At 45.0% G+C, this 17,762-nt stretch overlaps 2 protein-coding genes across 3 annotated transcripts in view; one reads left to right on the forward strand and one right to left on the reverse strand.

Moving 5' to 3' along the window:
• On the forward strand, nt 1–14,207 carry LOC144098799 (uncharacterized). Of its 2 annotated transcripts, none has more exons than XR_013307248.1 (10): nt 1–443; nt 526–701; nt 788–823; nt 918–995; nt 1,079–1,187; nt 4,898–5,004; nt 8,455–8,568; nt 11,246–11,301; nt 11,435–11,565; nt 14,072–14,207. XR_013307248.1 is itself a non-coding variant. In XM_077631669.1 (10 exons), the coding sequence occupies exons 1-10, from the start codon at nt 329–331 to the stop codon at nt 14,138–14,140; spliced, it is 960 nt and encodes a 319-aa protein (XP_077487795.1). In that variant the 5' UTR covers nt 1–328; the 3' UTR covers nt 14,141–14,207. The 2 variants fall into 2 exon arrangements, 1 of the variants encoding a protein (XP_077487795.1); XM_077631669.1 differs by having other exon boundaries at nt 11,466–11,565.
• Nucleotides 14,208–17,762, reverse strand: part of LOC144098798 (organic cation transporter protein-like) — a 26,221-nt gene continuing 22,666 nt past the window's right edge. Inside the window, exons 10-11 of the mRNA XM_077631668.1 lie at nt 15,145–15,281; nt 14,208–14,463 (exon numbers count right to left, since the gene is read on the reverse strand). Of these exons, the coding sequence (XP_077487794.1) occupies nt 14,400–14,463; nt 15,145–15,281 (201 nt within the window). The 3' untranslated portion in view covers nt 14,208–14,399. The remainder of the gene's footprint in view (nt 14,464–15,144; nt 15,282–17,762) is intronic.

Here is a 17,762-nt window from a genome sequence, read left to right on the forward strand (position 1 = left end):
GGCGCTCGGAGTAAACGCAGGTAAACGACCACCATCGCAATTTTTTACCTGTTCTAAACAATTTCGTGGCAAGGGATACCCGCCCAGCGCAGTTCAGGAAGACATAGAGACACGAGATAGCCGTTACGTCGCACCCGACAAGAGCTGGCATCTTCCCGATCTTTGCCAAAACAGCTGGAAACGTAGTGCGAGTGATGATCGCATAGCATGTGAATCGCGTTTAGCCTCAGCATTTCGTCTTGCTCTTGATAGCGCCAAACGCGCGCGCCTTGCGATGTTAGCAGTCGACGTTTCGTGTTTTGTGCACGCATAAGAGGCAGCGTGCGCAATGATCCAACAAGAGAGATACGCTACGACCAATCGCCATGGTTACTCCGTGCGGTACTCGCCGTTCAGCCCCACAATCTTCGCCTGCGCGACGGCGCAAAACTACGGCATTCAAGGTAGAACCGTTCCTCCACTTCCTGTATTGAATGTGCAGTGCACCTAAAAATTAAAGAACCTCTTTCTTTTGCCTCTGGTAAGGGAGAGGAACTCTCTTTATCCTCGATTACGTGCCGGGAACGCCGATTCGGCTGGTGAAAGCTTTTGAGTGGCCCTATGGTCTCTACGACGTTACCTGGAGTGAGCTCGAGGAGGATGTTGTCATTGGAGGCGGCGCCGACGGGAACATAATATTCATCGCTTTGAACCGAGCTAATGTAAGACAACTACACTCCCTACGTTTTCTTATGACTTAAAGGCGGAGCGCTGTTTTCCTGGCTGATTTTAGGAAAACTCTTTACAGGTTCCACGGCTAATACTCAAAGGACATACCAAAGAGGTAAGCGCTAATTGCAACCTTTTTTGCAGTTTTTTTATGTTTGTGCCGGGCTCACTAAGCTCTCATGTTGTGTCTACTCTTTTTTTAACCCCAGGTATATTCCATTGACTGGAGTCAAACACGTCAAGAACAACTATTGCTGTCCGGTTCCTGGGATCATCTTGTCAAAGTGGTAAACATCGAGCCAATGCTATGATTTGAATCCTGGTCTGCAGCGACATGAAATGCTCATTTAAGGTCTTCACAAATGTGCAGTGGGATCCACAAGCAGGCAACCTGCTGTCAACATTCACTGGTCATACAAACAAAGTCTACTCGGTTGCCTGGTCTCCACGCATTCCGGGACTCTTTGCCTCTGTTGCGGGTACGTAGTACGTATGAGGTACGCAGCCGCAATATTGGGATTAAGCCTGAGGTGGTACTTAGAAACATAAACACTAGCTCCCGCTTGTGAACCAAATAGCAGAAAGCTTTTGGTGAATTCCATTTTTGTGAATTTTTGATGCTGCCTGCAAATTAACTTGGTCCTGTTTGCTTGTAGTAGTTGTTCAGTGAGCTCAATAATAATATGAGCAGCAATGGCTTCTAGGAATGTGGCACTGAGAAAAAGAAGTTTGCTTAGCGAGATTGATGGCCACTTTAAAATTTAGTGGCTACTTTCACAGTAGAAAATCTTGAATAGAGCCAAAAATGAAAGGTTGCCATCGTCAGCTGTTTCCACAATTATCTTGCAGTGACTTCAGGCGAGATTTTTTTGTCGAGCAGGAAACAGCGGAACATTATGGTCATCATATCGCTGCCACTTTCTCTGTACAAGACAGATAAAACCAAACATTATGCTTTGAAAATTTAATTAAACAAATCTTTGGTGCTCGACATAGTCATCGGTGAGAGTTTGAATTCTAGTGATAGGAAGAAATATTTCAAATTCAAATTTCTCGTCAATAAAGGTACCCTCTGCTGCCAAATGAATGGCGACAACATCGTGAAAGACCCTGCTTTCAGATTTTATTGAGAATAAAAAACCTCACAGTTATTCTCGGTGTCCCTATAAAAGATCAGTTTGCCGACCTTTACTGGCTATATTTTCTTTGCAGGAATCGAAAGCTCCTTACCAAAATAAATGTATACTCGACTGTGGGGCTGAGAAGCAGTAGCAATTTAAGCAATTAATTTTTCAACACATAAGTAATGTCACTTTCCTGTGGTAGTCAGCTGCAAATCTCAGGATTGCAGGTGTGACAACTGCTCACCACCTCGGCAGTAATGAGTGTGACGTTCACCGATATGTAAAAGCTTTTTTAAAACTATTGTCTAAAGTGCTAAGGTTATGCAAAACAAACTCTGTAAACTGCGATCTCCCTCACAGATGCCGGTAACCATTTTTTGCCAGCAGTAGTGCTGTTGACGGAAGTGACATGGAAGTGTCAGCATAATGACTGCCTTTTCAAAACACTTCTAAAGGTAGTGGAAAATCGGGGTTAAACTATACAAGAAACAGTGACGAGTTACAAGAGAAAAAAAAAATAGCACCTGAAGTTTCCAGCAAAAATAGCCGTCTGTATTGCACCCAGGCCTATTCATAAAATCTCTATTCACTCCAGGCGATACATCCCGGCTGCCAGCAGAGCACTGAAGTTTGAACACAGCACGATGCCACCATCGGCTCTGTCCAGATTTCTTTTGCCAGCATAAAATATAATTCCCTGCCAAAACTGCAAATTTTGCTTTCGCTGGTGTCATCTTCAGGAAAGATTTACAAGAATACGGCAGTATGTTAGTACTAGTCTTTGACAGCAGGCTGTCCCTTTATTACTGGAGGTGCAACTTTAAGGAACAAGTGTATTGTACAGAAAGGGTGGGCTGAACCTTGGTTTATAAAGAAAACCACAACTTCTGCTAGTGGAACCATTGGCTCATTTTGCTCTGGAATTCCTTTGAGTGGTGTCACCTGCTTCATCAAAATCGATGCTCTGATCATTGTAGTGCAGTGGCAGTTTAAAGGTGGTGGTGTGCGTTTGCAGCTTAAAGTGCCAGCTATCAATACTACTGTGCATTTCCTTCTTTCTAACAAGGCCTCCTCTGAGGTACCTTTCATTTTTAATGACAGATGGCACTGCTGCCTTTAGCCATTTCATTGTAGGAAGACAGTTTTTGCTGTGCTAAAAATCAATGCCTTTTGCGATTAGCATCATTTCACCATAGTCTTGTTCTTGTCTGATGCTGAGTCACCGCAGCCTCCATCTGTGCTCTACTGTGCTGGGGTTGTTTGGCATGAATTCATACTCTTACACCTTCTTCAGCTTAAAGGGGCATGTTTGGTTTTAATTGTATCCCACTTTCCTGGGCAGTAAGGAATGTATTGAGTAAGTTGGGGGAATGTCAGTCAGTGAAAATGAGATTGAATTTACCATGTGAGAGGAGCTTTAGAGACATTTTGAATATATCGGGTGCTATAGTAGGACGCAACTTAAAGGGGCCCTGAAACACATTTTCAGTGCATTGTTTTGCCTGTTCGTTGCATAGAATGAGTTATAGTGATGATATTAGCCTTGGTCGTACCACGTATACTGGGGTTTATAATATTTTAATCAGCTTGCAAAAACAAATTCGTGGCGCTGACGGTGTCACCATACAGTGGCGGTTTTTAGCAGTGGATATGACACCACTTAGTGGGAGCTTGACGATTAGACAGAGTAAATATACTGCAAATTGTGTTAATAACTAGATACGTTTTGTCAAGTTTTTGTGTTTTATATTACATTAACAAAACCAACTTGTTTGCCCTAGATAAAAGCACTGTAAAGCAAGTAAAACAAAAATACACCACTAGAAGCTCTGGCTACTTTTTGCATCGACGGACTTTGCGCCTCTCTCTAAACATCCTACGACCTAGCACTCAACACTTATGGCTGCTCTCAATGTATCTGAGAGTGGCTTTGCGGAACTGATCCGATCGAGCCATTGCACTCTATAAGCGTTTGTTTCGGTCCCAAGGAAGGATGCGTTCGTTTCATATTTAGCAGGGAGTGCGCATAGTCAGCTTGTGGAGGATCACCGGGCGGCGGTGCCAGATGGCGCCGCGTTCCCATCAACAGTGCGCGCTCCTTGCTCACTGTGACCAACCAGCACGCTAGGAGTGATGGGCGATGGTTGGCGGTAAGCAGTAGTGGTACACACTATGGTAAATGTGTGATATCTTGCGCAGGCTGTCACACCGTCGCAGTATCTCGTGCTCGGATCTATAAGTGAGGGAACGTCACTAATCAGTGTTCCCTTCTGCGCCGTCGACGTGACCAAGCATCGCTGGGTCAGCTGGGCGTTCACATGGTTGTTGTAACCATGCAAACGGCGCCACCAGCCTTGGCATGAACGAGTTACAGAGAACAGGCAGCCATGGAGTGTAAACTTCCGCCATGTGCTCAGATAGGCTGTTTTGATTGGTCACAGTAAGTGTCATCAGTAGGAGAGTGAAATGGGAATGGGAAGCTGCGCGAAAATAGAGTTGAGGGCAGCATTTTGTGTGCTTATATTTTGAAATTTCTTCATTGAATAACTCCCGTTCCTATGCATTGATTCCCGTTATTCTTTTTGAGTCAGCATCTGTGTGACAAAGAATCTATCTGAAGTGTAACCGTCATCCGTTCAAGCGGTGTTTCGAAGCCCCTTTAAGAAAACAGCAGCTGGTAACACCTGCCATGGTTCGCGGCATCCTGTATTACTCCGCTAGCCAATCACAACAGTAAACGAAGTCAGCTTTTTAATTAACTTTATTCAACAAGCCAGGTGTCAATATTCTAGAGCTTATTTTTTTTTCTTGTGATTAGCTTGTTTAAGTAACAAGAAAAGTTTCAACAACTGACTACTTTTTTGTCGTGGAGGAATTCTGTGCAGTGGACTTAAATGTGGTTGGAGCTGACAATAATCATAACAAGGCATGGTATTAGACCCAACTGAGCACCCAGTGCCACTGTGCGAATCTGCTTAAGAAAAGCATTGTGCCAGTGCAATTTCTAATGCTTGCGAGCAGTAAAGATGTCTTGTATCACTGATATATTCTTTGTGCATCTACAGGAGATGGATCTCTCTGCTTGTGGAATCTCCAGCAACCCGCACCACTGGCTGCTATACCGGCACACAGTTGCGAGGTACTCAGCTGTGACTGGTCCAAGTATGAACAGGTAGTCTGAAAATTTGTATCCCCCCCCCCCCACTTACATTGTTCATGTTACGCCATTGTTGCACATTAACCTAATTGAACGAGTTTTGCTTCCACATCTCTTGTGATTGCATCACACGTGTTGCAAACTCAGTTTGTGGCTCAGTCTGGCATAAATTTGGCACTATTTGTAGAGTGTCACTCATTTGTGCAGTTGTTTTTGTTGTGCAAGCCAATGATAAAGAATGTATTGTAGCTGATGGCAATGCTGTAGAATACTAACACGAGTGCCCACTGACTGGGAGACATAGCCGTCATTCTGAATAGACCTGCACACTGTGTGAAACCTGGTTTCAACCACACATGGCACTCTGCGCTGCTGCCGTTTAGATTTACCTCCATATGTGTAGCTACAGTGAAACCTTGTTATAGCAAACAGTTAAAAAATTAGAAAATAGTTCATTATATCCATAATTCGTGATATAAAATTTCATAAAAATATGTGCAACAGCAGCAAAATTCAGTCAGAGGAGGCACAGCAACTCGGATGGCGCTTACTTGGGTCACGGCCATTTATTTACGTGCAAAGAACTGCGTTATCGCGACCTGATTTTTTGTGTTGGTCGCGTTCCATATCACGCCGTTCCACAGTTTGCAAACACTCAACAAGGGCAAACCCACTGCCCTCAATAGCACCGCTGTGGCGGCGCAGTAAATCCGATGCAGCAAGCGCTTCTTGTGAAGTCGGAATGCTCTCATCGTCTGCAGGGTCGGCCTGAGCTTCGTCTGTGGGATGTTCAGAGACTTCCACAGCGATTTCGGCGTCCGTCAGTACAGCCATGGTCGTTGCGATGTCATATACGAAGTCTTCTACAGTCGTTGCGGGCATGTCACCAGCAAAACGCGAAAAATCGTTACAGGCCTCATCGAGCTTGCAGAGCTCTGCTCGTGCTACGTCGGGATCGTCACCACCGTCACTTGATGCACGGGCTTCTGCTGGAACAAAACCTGCGTGCCAAAAGCAGTTGGCAATCGTTTCGCCTTTCATGCTGTCCCATGCCGCTTTAAGCATCTGGATTGCTCCCAGCAGGTCGAACTTCAAGTTCTGCTTCATACGAAGCGTCATGAGAAGAGTGTCAATCAGTCTCCTCTTGTAAACTGCCTTGAAGGCCCTGATGACGCCCTGATCTAAAGGCTGCAGCTTGGCTGCAGAGTTAGGCAGAAGAAAGCGAACTTCAGTGTTATTGAGTGAGACATCTGTGTTATGCATGGTACAGTTATCAAGGAGGACGCACACTTTGCGACACTCATGCACAAGCTCGCAGTCCCAAGCATGCAGCCACTTAGTGAAAAGTTCACGCGTCATCCAACATTTCTTGTTGGAAGCATACCCTATGGGGAGTATGTGGCACCCTTTCATGCATCTCGGCGGTTTTAAATCTCCCGATGACGAAGGGTCGCAGTTTCACGGTGCCTTCCATGTTGGCGGCAAGCAAAACAGTGATCCGGGCTTTTCCTTGCTTCCCACCATGCCACAACTCTCCACGTGCGTCAAGGGTATGCCTGGGTATCATCTGCCAAAATAGGCCTGTTTCGTCCGCATTAAAGATGTCCTTGGGCTGATATTTTGCAAGGATTTGCGGCCACTCCTCTTCCAACCACTTTCTGATGCTCTCGCAGTTAGCCGTCTCACTTTCGCCAGAGATCGTTTTGCCCACGGTCATAGCGTGCCTTAAACCTTTGCAGCCATCCGGAGCTGGCGACGAAGTTTTCAGCACCAGGGATACAGGCAAAGTCTTTCGCTTTTTGTTGAAGCATCGGTCCAGACACTGGTATGTTCCGAGCTCCGACATCCAAAAACCATTTGTAGAGCGCCTTCTCCACGTCGCTGGACGCAGGGGGCCAAAGATGCTGTGCACTTGTCCGCGTGGTCTCTTGTGCTTGTGCCTTGATGACAGCTTTGTTCTTCAGAATGGTACTCAAAGTGCTCCCCGGGATGCCAAATAAGTCTGCAAGAACGCAGCACTTCTTTTCGCCATTCTCCACATGTTGAATTATCTCGAGCTTGGTTTTAGCGTCAGTGCCGCTCTTTTTCACATTCACTGCCATCACAGCACTACGCACACCCACGCACCACACTCAACACCACCACCGACAGAGCCTCCACAGAATGCTACGACGGCCACGCCACTGCCAAGACTAAAACGCAAAAGCAACATTTGATCATGCCGCTGCCACCGCTGCTGAAGCAGCGCTGTCAGCAGTTGTGAGATGCTGATGCTGGCGAAATCGGCACTGGGAAGATACAGGAGGTTTAAGCAGGAAATTGCCAAAGAAAATATCTATGATAATTGTAGGGGAAGCTCTTTGTTGTTTGAGGCCAGGACGGGAGTTTTGCGGACTAAGACATATAGAGTCAGGTACCACGAGATAGACACGATGTGCATTGCGTGCGGAAAGAAGGAAACGGCTGAACACTTGACACTTTTCTGTAAAGGGCTTCACCCTACAGTGGAAAGCAGCGGGGCTGATTTACCCACGGCATTGGGGTTTAAGGACAGTGAAGGGAAAGTAGATTTTAAGCGGGTAGAAGTAACCAAGCGAAAGTTATCCGATTGGTGGCTAAAATCAAGACAAGAGTAGAATTTCACAAGACATGGCTAGGTGGCTGAACCACCGCCCGATTTAAAGGGTTCAGCCGTATCCATCGATCCATCCATCCAAATGCGGACGATTTCTTTGGCTGTCAACTCTCGATGCCGACGTGGCGCTGTCACCGCCTGTGAGGTAGTCTTGAACGTTTGCTGTGCCGCACAACACACTGTAGTGCAACGAAGCCTGCCGCCTGCTATTAAAGTGAGGTAGGGCTTGGCGTCGTGAAGTTTGTTATATCCGTTTTATGCCGAACCATGTTCGCTATAGGAAGTTAAAAATACATGTGTTTGACAAAAATATTTCGGAAGAGTTCAATGTATTCAATAATTCCTTATATGAGTTCGTTGTATTGAAGTCTGACTGTATTGAGATCGAATATTGCGACACTTTAGGACCCAAGATAAAACAAGCACGCAGTTATAGACACTTCTGTGCTTGGTGCGATATACAAGCACGCAGTTATAGACACTTCTGTGCTTGGTGCGATATAAGTTTCGGTGCTAAGCACCAGTAATTTAGTGTGGGCTAAAATAATGCCTTGCTTACGAGCATCTCCTGAAGCACGAAGTCCTATTTACATCATACATTTCTTGGGCTTTGTCAGAAAGAATGGGGGTCAAAGCAATTCTACAGAAAAATTATTTTTGGGCCCTCTCTTATAACTGCCCCTTACCTTATTTGGAGTTTTTTCATCAATTTGCAAAATGCCATGTCTGGTGGGTTACATCAAGAAGGAGTGCATTTCATTCCATTGCAGTTGGACTATAAACATGACCAACACACTGTTTGGCGCTCCTGCACTTTTTTCTATTGGCAGCACATCCTGGCAACAGGTGGCATTGACAACCTGATCCGGGGTTGGGACTTGCGGAATGCAGCCCGACCCTTGTTTGAGCTCCGTGGCCATGGTTATGCTGTTCGTAAAGTCAAGGTATGCAAACAAATCCATGTACACTTTGAATGATTGCACAGTGAGTAGCGCTACATGCAGCTGCAAAATTGCTATTAAACCTCTTCGGTCATCTGTTGGGCGATGCCCGACAGTGGAAAAGTGTGCGTCCGGTCAGTTGTCAGGCATGGCCAGATAACTTATTGCAGTTGAAAAATTTTTAATAAAAAAAATGGTGTGCCATCTGTTGCAATTGTTGTAGCCTGCAAAATGGCTATTTGTCTTTTCTCCTGAGGAATCGCAGCACCATACTGATGCAGAGAGAGAGAGAGAGAGAGATAGCGAGAAGTAACTAATTCGCAGGAGAAGGCTATAGCCTAAACCCCCATTCATTCCCCTAACCGTCGGCCGGAATCCCTTGGGACTCGGCGGCGATCAGGGCGAGACTGATGACTTTGCGTTGTTCTTCTGCTTCATGGTTGAGCAATAAGGTCTCCCAGGATTGTACATTTCCATTCGGGTCGTTATATAGAAAGGGGAGGTCCAGACCATGTGGACTAAATCTGCAATGCTATTGCAGTGTGTACATCTAAGATTAAAGACTTCTGGATGTCATTTACTGTACAGTTGACGGTTTGGAAACACCCCCGTTTGCAATTTCCTCAACATGATATTCCTCTTTCCTACTGAGCTGTTTATCTGCCGCTGGATAGGTCTTACGACTGAGCTTATAATGAGAAATTATTTCATGGAAGGTTGCGAGTTTGTCATCCGATGGGAGGTGTTCCCTCGCGTGGAGGCAGCGCGTCAGCTGCGATCGACCGGAAAGTGAACCCTCGGGCAGTCGCGTGCGCCTTCTCTTTCCCCCACAGGCCCCAATGAGCTGGGGACCAGATCAGTGAGATTAGCTCTGATGGTACTTGCCCTTCTCTAAGAATTTTGGCAGCTGCAGCAAAGATTCTGCCCATATCATAATTATTAATGGCCGCCTTAGTCACTATCACCCTTGTACAGCTTTGTATTATCTCTAGAGCAATGACAACTTCTTCTGCCTCATTTGCACTTGTGTTTTTAATGGTGCAGCACGAGGCCTGGTCTCCACTCTCACGAACCACTTTCGCTGCGTGTGCTGCCTTGCGATCGTATTCGGCAGCGTCCATGTAGAGCACATCAGATCTGCTTGGAAATTTGCCCTGTAGGGTCACAACCCTATCTTTGCGTCTACCTTTGTGAAATACCGGATGCATGTTCTTTGGCAGCGCCGGAATTTTGAGTCTATCCCTGGTTGCTCTAGGTACGTTATCTGTCCGCTTTGAACACTCCAAAGGTTTGACCCCCTAGGCGCTTCATGATTTTCCTTCCAGTTTTGGTTTTTAAAAGCCTTTGATGCTGCAACACCGTGGTGGCTTCTATGAGCGCATTCAGAGTGTTGGAGACACCTAGCCTTAGAAGTTTTACCGTTGAAGTGTTCGGAGGAAGTGCAGTTTTGATCCCTTTTCTGATTATGATTTCAATTTTGTCCTTTTCTGCGTTGGCCAGTTTGAGATTGGGGGCAATATATAGCACTCGGCTTATGACGAAAGCCTGAACCAATCTTGAAAGATTGGCCTCCTCCATCTCCGCATGCTTGTTAGAAATGCGCTCGAGCACCCGGCACGTCTGGCTGGTACTCGCTTCAAGTCTCATGATAGTTTGTGTTTTTGCCATTTGCTTGAAGTAATTGAAGTGTGCTTTCAATCTGTCCATCGTTACCCCTGCTCACCCACAGCATTAAATCGTCCGCATATATATGATGCAAAAATAGTTTTGGATCGCAAGGTTTTGAGGGCCTGAATTGGTGCCAAAAAATTCCACCACCACTTCCATTCTGGCAGGCGTGTTGTACGGAAAGTTGTGTAATGGCTTTGTAGAAATCGAAGATGCCTTCTTCGACAATGAATTTGCTGTCTGCAATGAGAGAATGACAAAAGGCGGCAGAAAGGAGGCTATTTTTTTGCAAGATATGCGTGGCCTCCACTCAGAAGAGTGCCTCGAGAGGTACCACACTATAAAGAAGTTCTGCCAAAGCCCTAGGGAAGCTGGAAAAAATGCTATAAAGAAATTTTCATAAGCAAATCACGATGTGCACTTCCTACACACCTTAACGGAAGGGGTTAAGCTTATATAATCACTGTTGCTGTCTGACTGCTGTTGTAAACGGATGGACGAACTGTCTACTATACTGTGCTGAAATTTTAGATGAGCCCATATTTGCTGTGGGGAGTATTGCGCACAGGTCAGTGCAGATGCACGTCATGATGAGTGAGCATGTTTGGTGCTGGCATTGGCCTTTTTCTCTGGGAATAAATTGAAATTAAGTTGTCATGAAAAGTGTGGAATGAAAAGTATAGTTTTACAAATGAGATAACCATGTTGCCATCTGTTACCTTAAAGGCAAAACATCTGGCAAAAGGAAAGGCAGATGGCACCAGGTAGTTGGCAATCCCAGCATAGACACCTCTCTCAGGCTGGCACTGATATAGAGTGAATATTTTTCACTTTGTTCAAAGGGAACAAAACCAGCCACTAATGCCATATTCTTTCGATATTGAGCTGAAAATAAGCCAGAACTTAGCAGTTTTTTTTGTTGCAGCTGAAGGCTAGCTCGTTCTAGTGCCAATTGATATGCTTTGATTTTGCCTGGCAAGAGCATTCCTTGTGATATTGAGTTTCATTGCAGTTTTCACCGCACAGTGAGTCAATCTTGGCTTCAGCTTCATACGACTTTTCAACCAGGTGAGCATCTTGACTAGCTGTGCCAAATACCGTTTGTACATGCATTTCCTCACTTGTGGGAAACTATTGCATGAAACAACTGTTGTGTTGTGCCCAAAATGTGCTGTGCCTTTCCTTATCACATTTCCTAAAGGAATGAACGTGCTGAAAATTCATTTTACCAGAATCTGGGACTGGAAAGAGTCCAATGAAGCCCTTCTCATCCTGAAGAATCACAAAGAGTTCACATATGGGCTGGATTTTAACCTCCACATACAAGATCAGGTAGGCGATTGCTAAAGCAGATCTGTGCTTTAACGTTAAACTGTAACGGGAAGGAGCGCACTGCAGTGTTTCGAGGGTGTTGTAAAGCATGCAGATTTGGGTGATGGAAGTGTGATACGACAAATGATTGCAACATGAATTATTGGCTTTCTGCATGTGAATGCTGTATGTATAGCTATGACACGATTTCGGTCTGTCAAAGATGGATGCATATCCTGAGCATCCCCTGTGACAGAGGATAGTAGCGCAAAAAGTCGCACCTTGTTTTAATTGAAATTATGTTGACATCTACACTATACCAGTTTTGAATCCTAAAATCTTTGGGTCACTGACCTGCTTTTTTAATCCACCAATCCTCCAATTGCCCTTTTTTTTTTAAACTAACGTTATCACAGATACCGTTATTACTTTCGTTACTTGGTTTTTCGAATACTGCGCCTGCTTCTACATCTGGGTGGATACTGCCACATTCTGGCAAAATGAGGCTGTTGTTTCTTAATATTTACCACACACTGCACATGTCATCTTGTAGCTGTATGCTGTAAGACATGCTGATCTCTTAACTGGGGCCAGATTCCACTTCGGTTCCGTCTCCGAACCGTTGCTTTTCGGAGTGACATCAAAATGACGACAGCGAAGTACGGGAGGAGAAAGAAGGGGAAGCCAACGGCCAATCGGCGAGCGCCCGACCTCGCGGGAGCCCGGCCCACGACTGCCTGGCTTTTTCGGGGGCCGCACACTAAAAAATAGGTTGTTTTAAAAAGAAATCAAATATTACAAATAAATGGTAGTACATATTTAATAAGAAGCCACAGTGCGTGCAAGAGTGCAGTAAAAATTTTGACGTCTCTTTTGGTACATGTTTCTCTTAAATCGGTAGATGGTGTCGCATATGCGCGCGCGCGGTGTCGTCTGGGAAAACGTGTGCTTTTTGGCGCACGTTGAAGTTTTGTCTGCCTTTGGTTCCGCTTCTGACAAGAAGACTCGCAATGGCAGAAGCAGCGACTCGCCGGCCTCTTCGGCCCCATGTTTTCCCGCGACAGCGTACTCTGCTTGTAGAGTTCATGGAGGAGCACCTGTGGCTCGTGAAAGGGTCTTATGTTCCGACGCCAGAAATAATTGTAATAATAAATGATGCCATTTATATGTTGCCTTGCCGAGTATCGCTGTTATATATATCAATTTTAACTGTTTTCATGTAGGGCCACAATAACCGTATTGCGACGCAGAATGCAAATATTAAGAAAATGCGGAAACCTCGGCAGAATTTGTTTCTCATAAGTATCGTTAACATGTTACCCGACAATTAAATGACGTTTCCTCACTCCGATTTTGAGTGCATTCAAATTTTAAGCATACAAATGCACGAAATCCACGCAGGCGGCTGAAATTCACGAATTATGATTTTGTTTTAATGAGTGGAACGACTTGTTGTACCTACCAACATCGTGTTAATTTAGGACGTAGTACCCCTTTCTGGTCACGAATGCCTGCGTTTCACCAGGGCTGAGGCCTTTGGACTGACTGATGGCAATGAGCATTCCATCGATGCAGCCGACAACAGTAATTCGGCCGCGGTGCAAAAATTCTGCCACTGCCTGCTGCTTTTCTGCTGGCATGGACGGAAAGGCTACCCACCCTATTCGCTTGCCTACGGGAGTTATAGCTAGTGCTACTGCGCTGATGCAGAGGCTCATTGAGGATTGCGAGAGTTGCATGGTCACCTCACTGCCGACAGAAGTCTGAAAGCTCCCGGTTGCAAAAAACCGAAGCGGGCAGAGAACTTTCGCTTCTATCAGCAGCCCGGTCGGCCCCTTTGCCCGATTTCGCCCTCAAGGTCAGCACACAGCCTACACACCAGCGCCTTACTCATCCTGAAATGGCGGCGGAAATCTTACTCTGGCATGTCGAAGGCATCTTCCTTGTTTCTAGCTCTTCTCTGCCCAGTGCAGCCGCAAAGAGCCGCGAAAAGATACGGGGTCATGGGCGCCGCCATGTTTGTTTACAAGCGTGCAACAGCGGTTCTCGCGAAACGGACCTACTCGCAGTGGTTCTTGTGCCAGCCGGTGAAACGGTTGCCCCGTGACGTAGACGAAAAACGCGGAGCCGCTTCCGTAAGTTTTTCGTCACACGGGACGTGACGACGGACGGCAAATGAGAGGAGGCGAAAGGAACTGGTTCCTGGACGGAACCGCAGTGGGATCTGGCCCCTTTGCAGTGTTCTACCATTAAAAGTAGAAATATGCAGCCAGGCCTGCAGTAACTTGGAAGCAAACGATGATTAAAAAGTTTTGAGATTATCCAGGAGGCAGAACTGGAAGTTAGTATACTACACAGCCAGGCCTGCTGTGAATTTAAAGCTAGACGGCAGTGTCAGTGTGTCAATAAATTAGGATTTCACATTTACTTCAGTAGTATTTTTATTGCAGTAAGATATCCATAGCCTTTTTTTGCACCATTTATATTTAAGGTCACAGCAGTGCAATTCTTGTCACATTTATTCCAGATTGCGGACTGTAGCTGGGACCAGACCATCTGCATCTCGCAACTTCCCGACGGTTACAAACCCCAGTGAAAAGCCCTGCCCCCCCACCCTGGTGTCAAAATAAGTCGAATAAACTTCCGGTACAGTATTACAAAAAAAAATGACCCGCATGAAGTTGCTGCATCTTGCAGCATGGCACTGCAAATTTTTTTTCAAGAGCCAAAAGAAAATTGTGTGAAACCCTGCCTGGGCTTGCCTTGCAGCCAGCAGCAAGTATGATTGTTCCGAAACGTCCGACACAATTGTTCAGCAGAAAATTATTCCAAGCACGGAAGAACAGTTGGAGCGATCACTCATAAGTGGAGTGTTCAATGAGCGATGCCCTTTCTTCTTCTGTACTGGCATAGTAAGGCCTGGAAGAAGAGTAAAGGAGATCGTGAGAGCTTTGAAGTAACACGCATGCCCTTTGCCAATGGACTGGTTCCGTTCCTGTAAGCAGTCCTGATCTAGAACAATTTTAAGTGTGAATAATAACATAGTATTGAATACATGCCACTATCAAGGAAAAAGGGGTCTCGTCAAACCATGTGTACAGGAACTGAATATTTTTTTTTGCTACTGTGGTGTCCCTTAGACATCGACTAGGGTGTACAATTAACACTGGGAATTAAAATGCGCTACTACTGTGTAGCACAGGAGCTACAATTGGGGCATCAAAACCCCAAACAAAGAAATTAAATTGCTGGCTTGTCAGTGCTCTATAGTAAAGGTATAATTTGTGCATCACATGCTTAGCTTTCACTGTTCAGACTGATAACCTGGCTGCTGTTTAATTTGCTTAGCTTGCTCGGAACAATAATATGCTTTCATTTAGCTTGCATAGCAGAGATTTGGTCTACTAGCACACTATGTCACTTACATCATTTGCAGCTGAGCTTTATTTTTTGACCTCCTTGACTTTGATCAGTTCAACTGAAATATCACTATCGCAAGCTGATCGCTGGACCTAGGTTGTGTGCAGTTAATACTGGAAAGCCAAATTAAAGCTTCCAATGCTCTGCACTAGGACAAGCATCAGTTCAAGGCCTACTCACGTGCCAAGGTTCTCTGCCTCCTGAATGGTTTCTGGAAGCCTAAGGCCTTTGGTTTCAGGCAGCGCCAGAGTGAACCCCCCTGCCAGGAGGGACAGGGCACCCAAGACTATCATGGGCATGGTGGGATGCACTTTGCCCTGAGGAAGGAAAGAGCAGCAACTGTACAGCCTCGTAAGCACTGTATCAAAAAGCCTTGAAGTGCTCTACTGATGTGTGCATTCAAAAAAGCACTCCACATTTCTGCAACTTTATGACGAGCTCGAAGAGGAATGTATGTGAAGCACAGATTACAAACTTTTTCTCGGAGTGAAGGCACTACTTCATGACCAAAGTAAGATGTTTCATCACTGAAGCCTGACCTTGAATAAATAAATAAAATATTGCCACAACTGGGTTTCAAACCCGTGGCAGCAGGAACAGCTTCGCTGACCTGTGCACGAGAGCACTGTGCTATTGCAGCAGCCAATCACACGCCTAGTGTTAAACTGCAACCCACACTCGTGCTCTGCATTGCACGTCGTCATCTTCATCAACTAATACTACTATTCAACTAATATCGTCGCCAGACTTGCCCACGACCCACCAAAGCAAGATCACGAGCCAACCAGGCTAAACACGCGCTTTCTGTAGTCTACTCTATTTAACTACATTAAAATCCTACCGCATTTTCGCTGCATGTTTGGCTAGGCATGTCAAAGAGTTTATAATGACTACGGTCCCTTATTTCACGTGGTGGAAAATTTTATATTTCGTGAACTCTGAACCAGGAATGTGCAATTTTCTGCCTCAACCAGTGTAAATATATATGCACATATGCGGCTGTGGTATATGTATATACATCTAAAACCTCTTTCGTAAGTTTAAAAAAAATGCTGGGAAAAATGGTATTGTCCGGGAAAACGCACGATCCAAACCACCTAATTTTGAAAAATGGTACTGTTGAGGTAGAAAAGCATTGACATTTGCTCATTGTAAAAACCTGAATTAGCATTCCATGGCACAAGGTCTGAACTTTTCTAGTGCTCGCAAAATTCAGTGTGCACTGCATTGTCCTTGGCAGGGAAGAAAATTCACAACTCATCCGGCCTGTCGACGACAAATGCAAAATTAGTGGTGCATCTTCCTCATTTAGGAATGCTTTGCCCCCATGTACCAATGCAATACAGGGAAGCCACCGCACTGGCCGACTGTCGCTGCATTTTTTGCTGTACTGCCGGCAGCAAATGAAGCATGAACAAGACAACCGAAGCAAGAACACCAAAGTAAAAAAAAGTGTTAACCTCAGTTGTATTTTCTCTCCAGGGGCTAACATGTTGGGTGTGTGTGTTAACACTTCAGTTCTGTTCCGAGTTTCATTTGTTGCTGATAGTATATTCCTCAGATACAAGCTGGTGATATGCATGTGCATTGTTGTAGTTCTCAGATGCTTCACCCTCTTCATTTAAAGCACTATAAAGAAATCGCTGCATTTCTGCTCTTCATGTAACATCCTCATAGGAACGGCCCCCCTTACATTAGTGCACAGTTGCCATTTAGGGGATGCTTTGCCCCTTTCCAATTAGGTTCTGCAGAGAAGCCACTGCGTTGGGTCATTGCTGCTGCTGTTGCTTCGTACCACGTCTTTGTGTTGCGTGCCCTCAAGTTTGGTCCATTCATATGTTTGCACATTTGCAGTTTGTTGTTGAACATATTATATAACCAGAATTTATCGAAATTTTGAATTTAGTAGCTGAGCTGGGAAATTGTGTTAAATAGGAACATATCAACTGGAAGAAAAACGGTGCAATCCTACGGGACATATTAATTACGTGTGAATTTTAGCATATCAGCTTGGAAGGTATGAACGAGGTTTTACTGTATAAAAACTATGTATAAACACTAGTTTTAGAACATGACTCGCATACTCCAACTGTAGATTAAAACTGAAGGCGGCTGTTCCGTTTCAGCATCTGGCAGTGCTTGAAACTCTTTGCTTGGAGAATTTGCAAGCAGGAGGCAGCCCTACAAGAAACTGGCACCTGCCTGCTGTTCACTTTTGCTCCTGACAGCCCAGCACAACAAAAGGAAGCCATCACAATGGATGCTGAGCATTACTTAAAACAATGTTTTGCTGCTACTGTTAACACTGCCTTCAAAAAGAGTCAGTATCATGGCTTTTCCCATTAAAAAGATGAGAACCTGCTGCCAGAACCGCCACATGACGTGGCAGTGTGCTGGAGCAGGTAGGCAAGCAAGCATGTAAAAGTACCAGCAAAATAAGCATAACTTTTTAAATTAAGATTCTAGCTTTCAAAAAAATTTAGATGATTAAATTCAACGTATCCTCATCATCATTCTTAGTGATGTGTACAAGAGCAGCAATGCCAAAAAAGAATATGTGGCTGTCAACATACAATTACACAAAAAATGCTCAATTTTTCATAGTATCGCAGAAGACAAAAGACTCCAAAAATGACTAAGTGAAACAAGGCTCCTACATGCTTATCCAAACCTTTTCTCATAGCATGGAAATATTTCTGCTGAAACTGCAGTAGTATTTATAATTTACTAGCTTCTCACGGGACTGAACTGAAGTGGGTCTGCACATAAAGTGTTAACTGCATTTAAGTAATAAGGTG

Source organism: Amblyomma americanum, chromosome 7, assembly GCF_052857255.1.
Source record: "Amblyomma americanum isolate KBUSLIRL-KWMA chromosome 7, ASM5285725v1, whole genome shotgun sequence".
In the NCBI taxonomy this organism is placed as follows: Eukaryota; Metazoa; Arthropoda; class Arachnida; order Ixodida; family Ixodidae; genus Amblyomma; species Amblyomma americanum.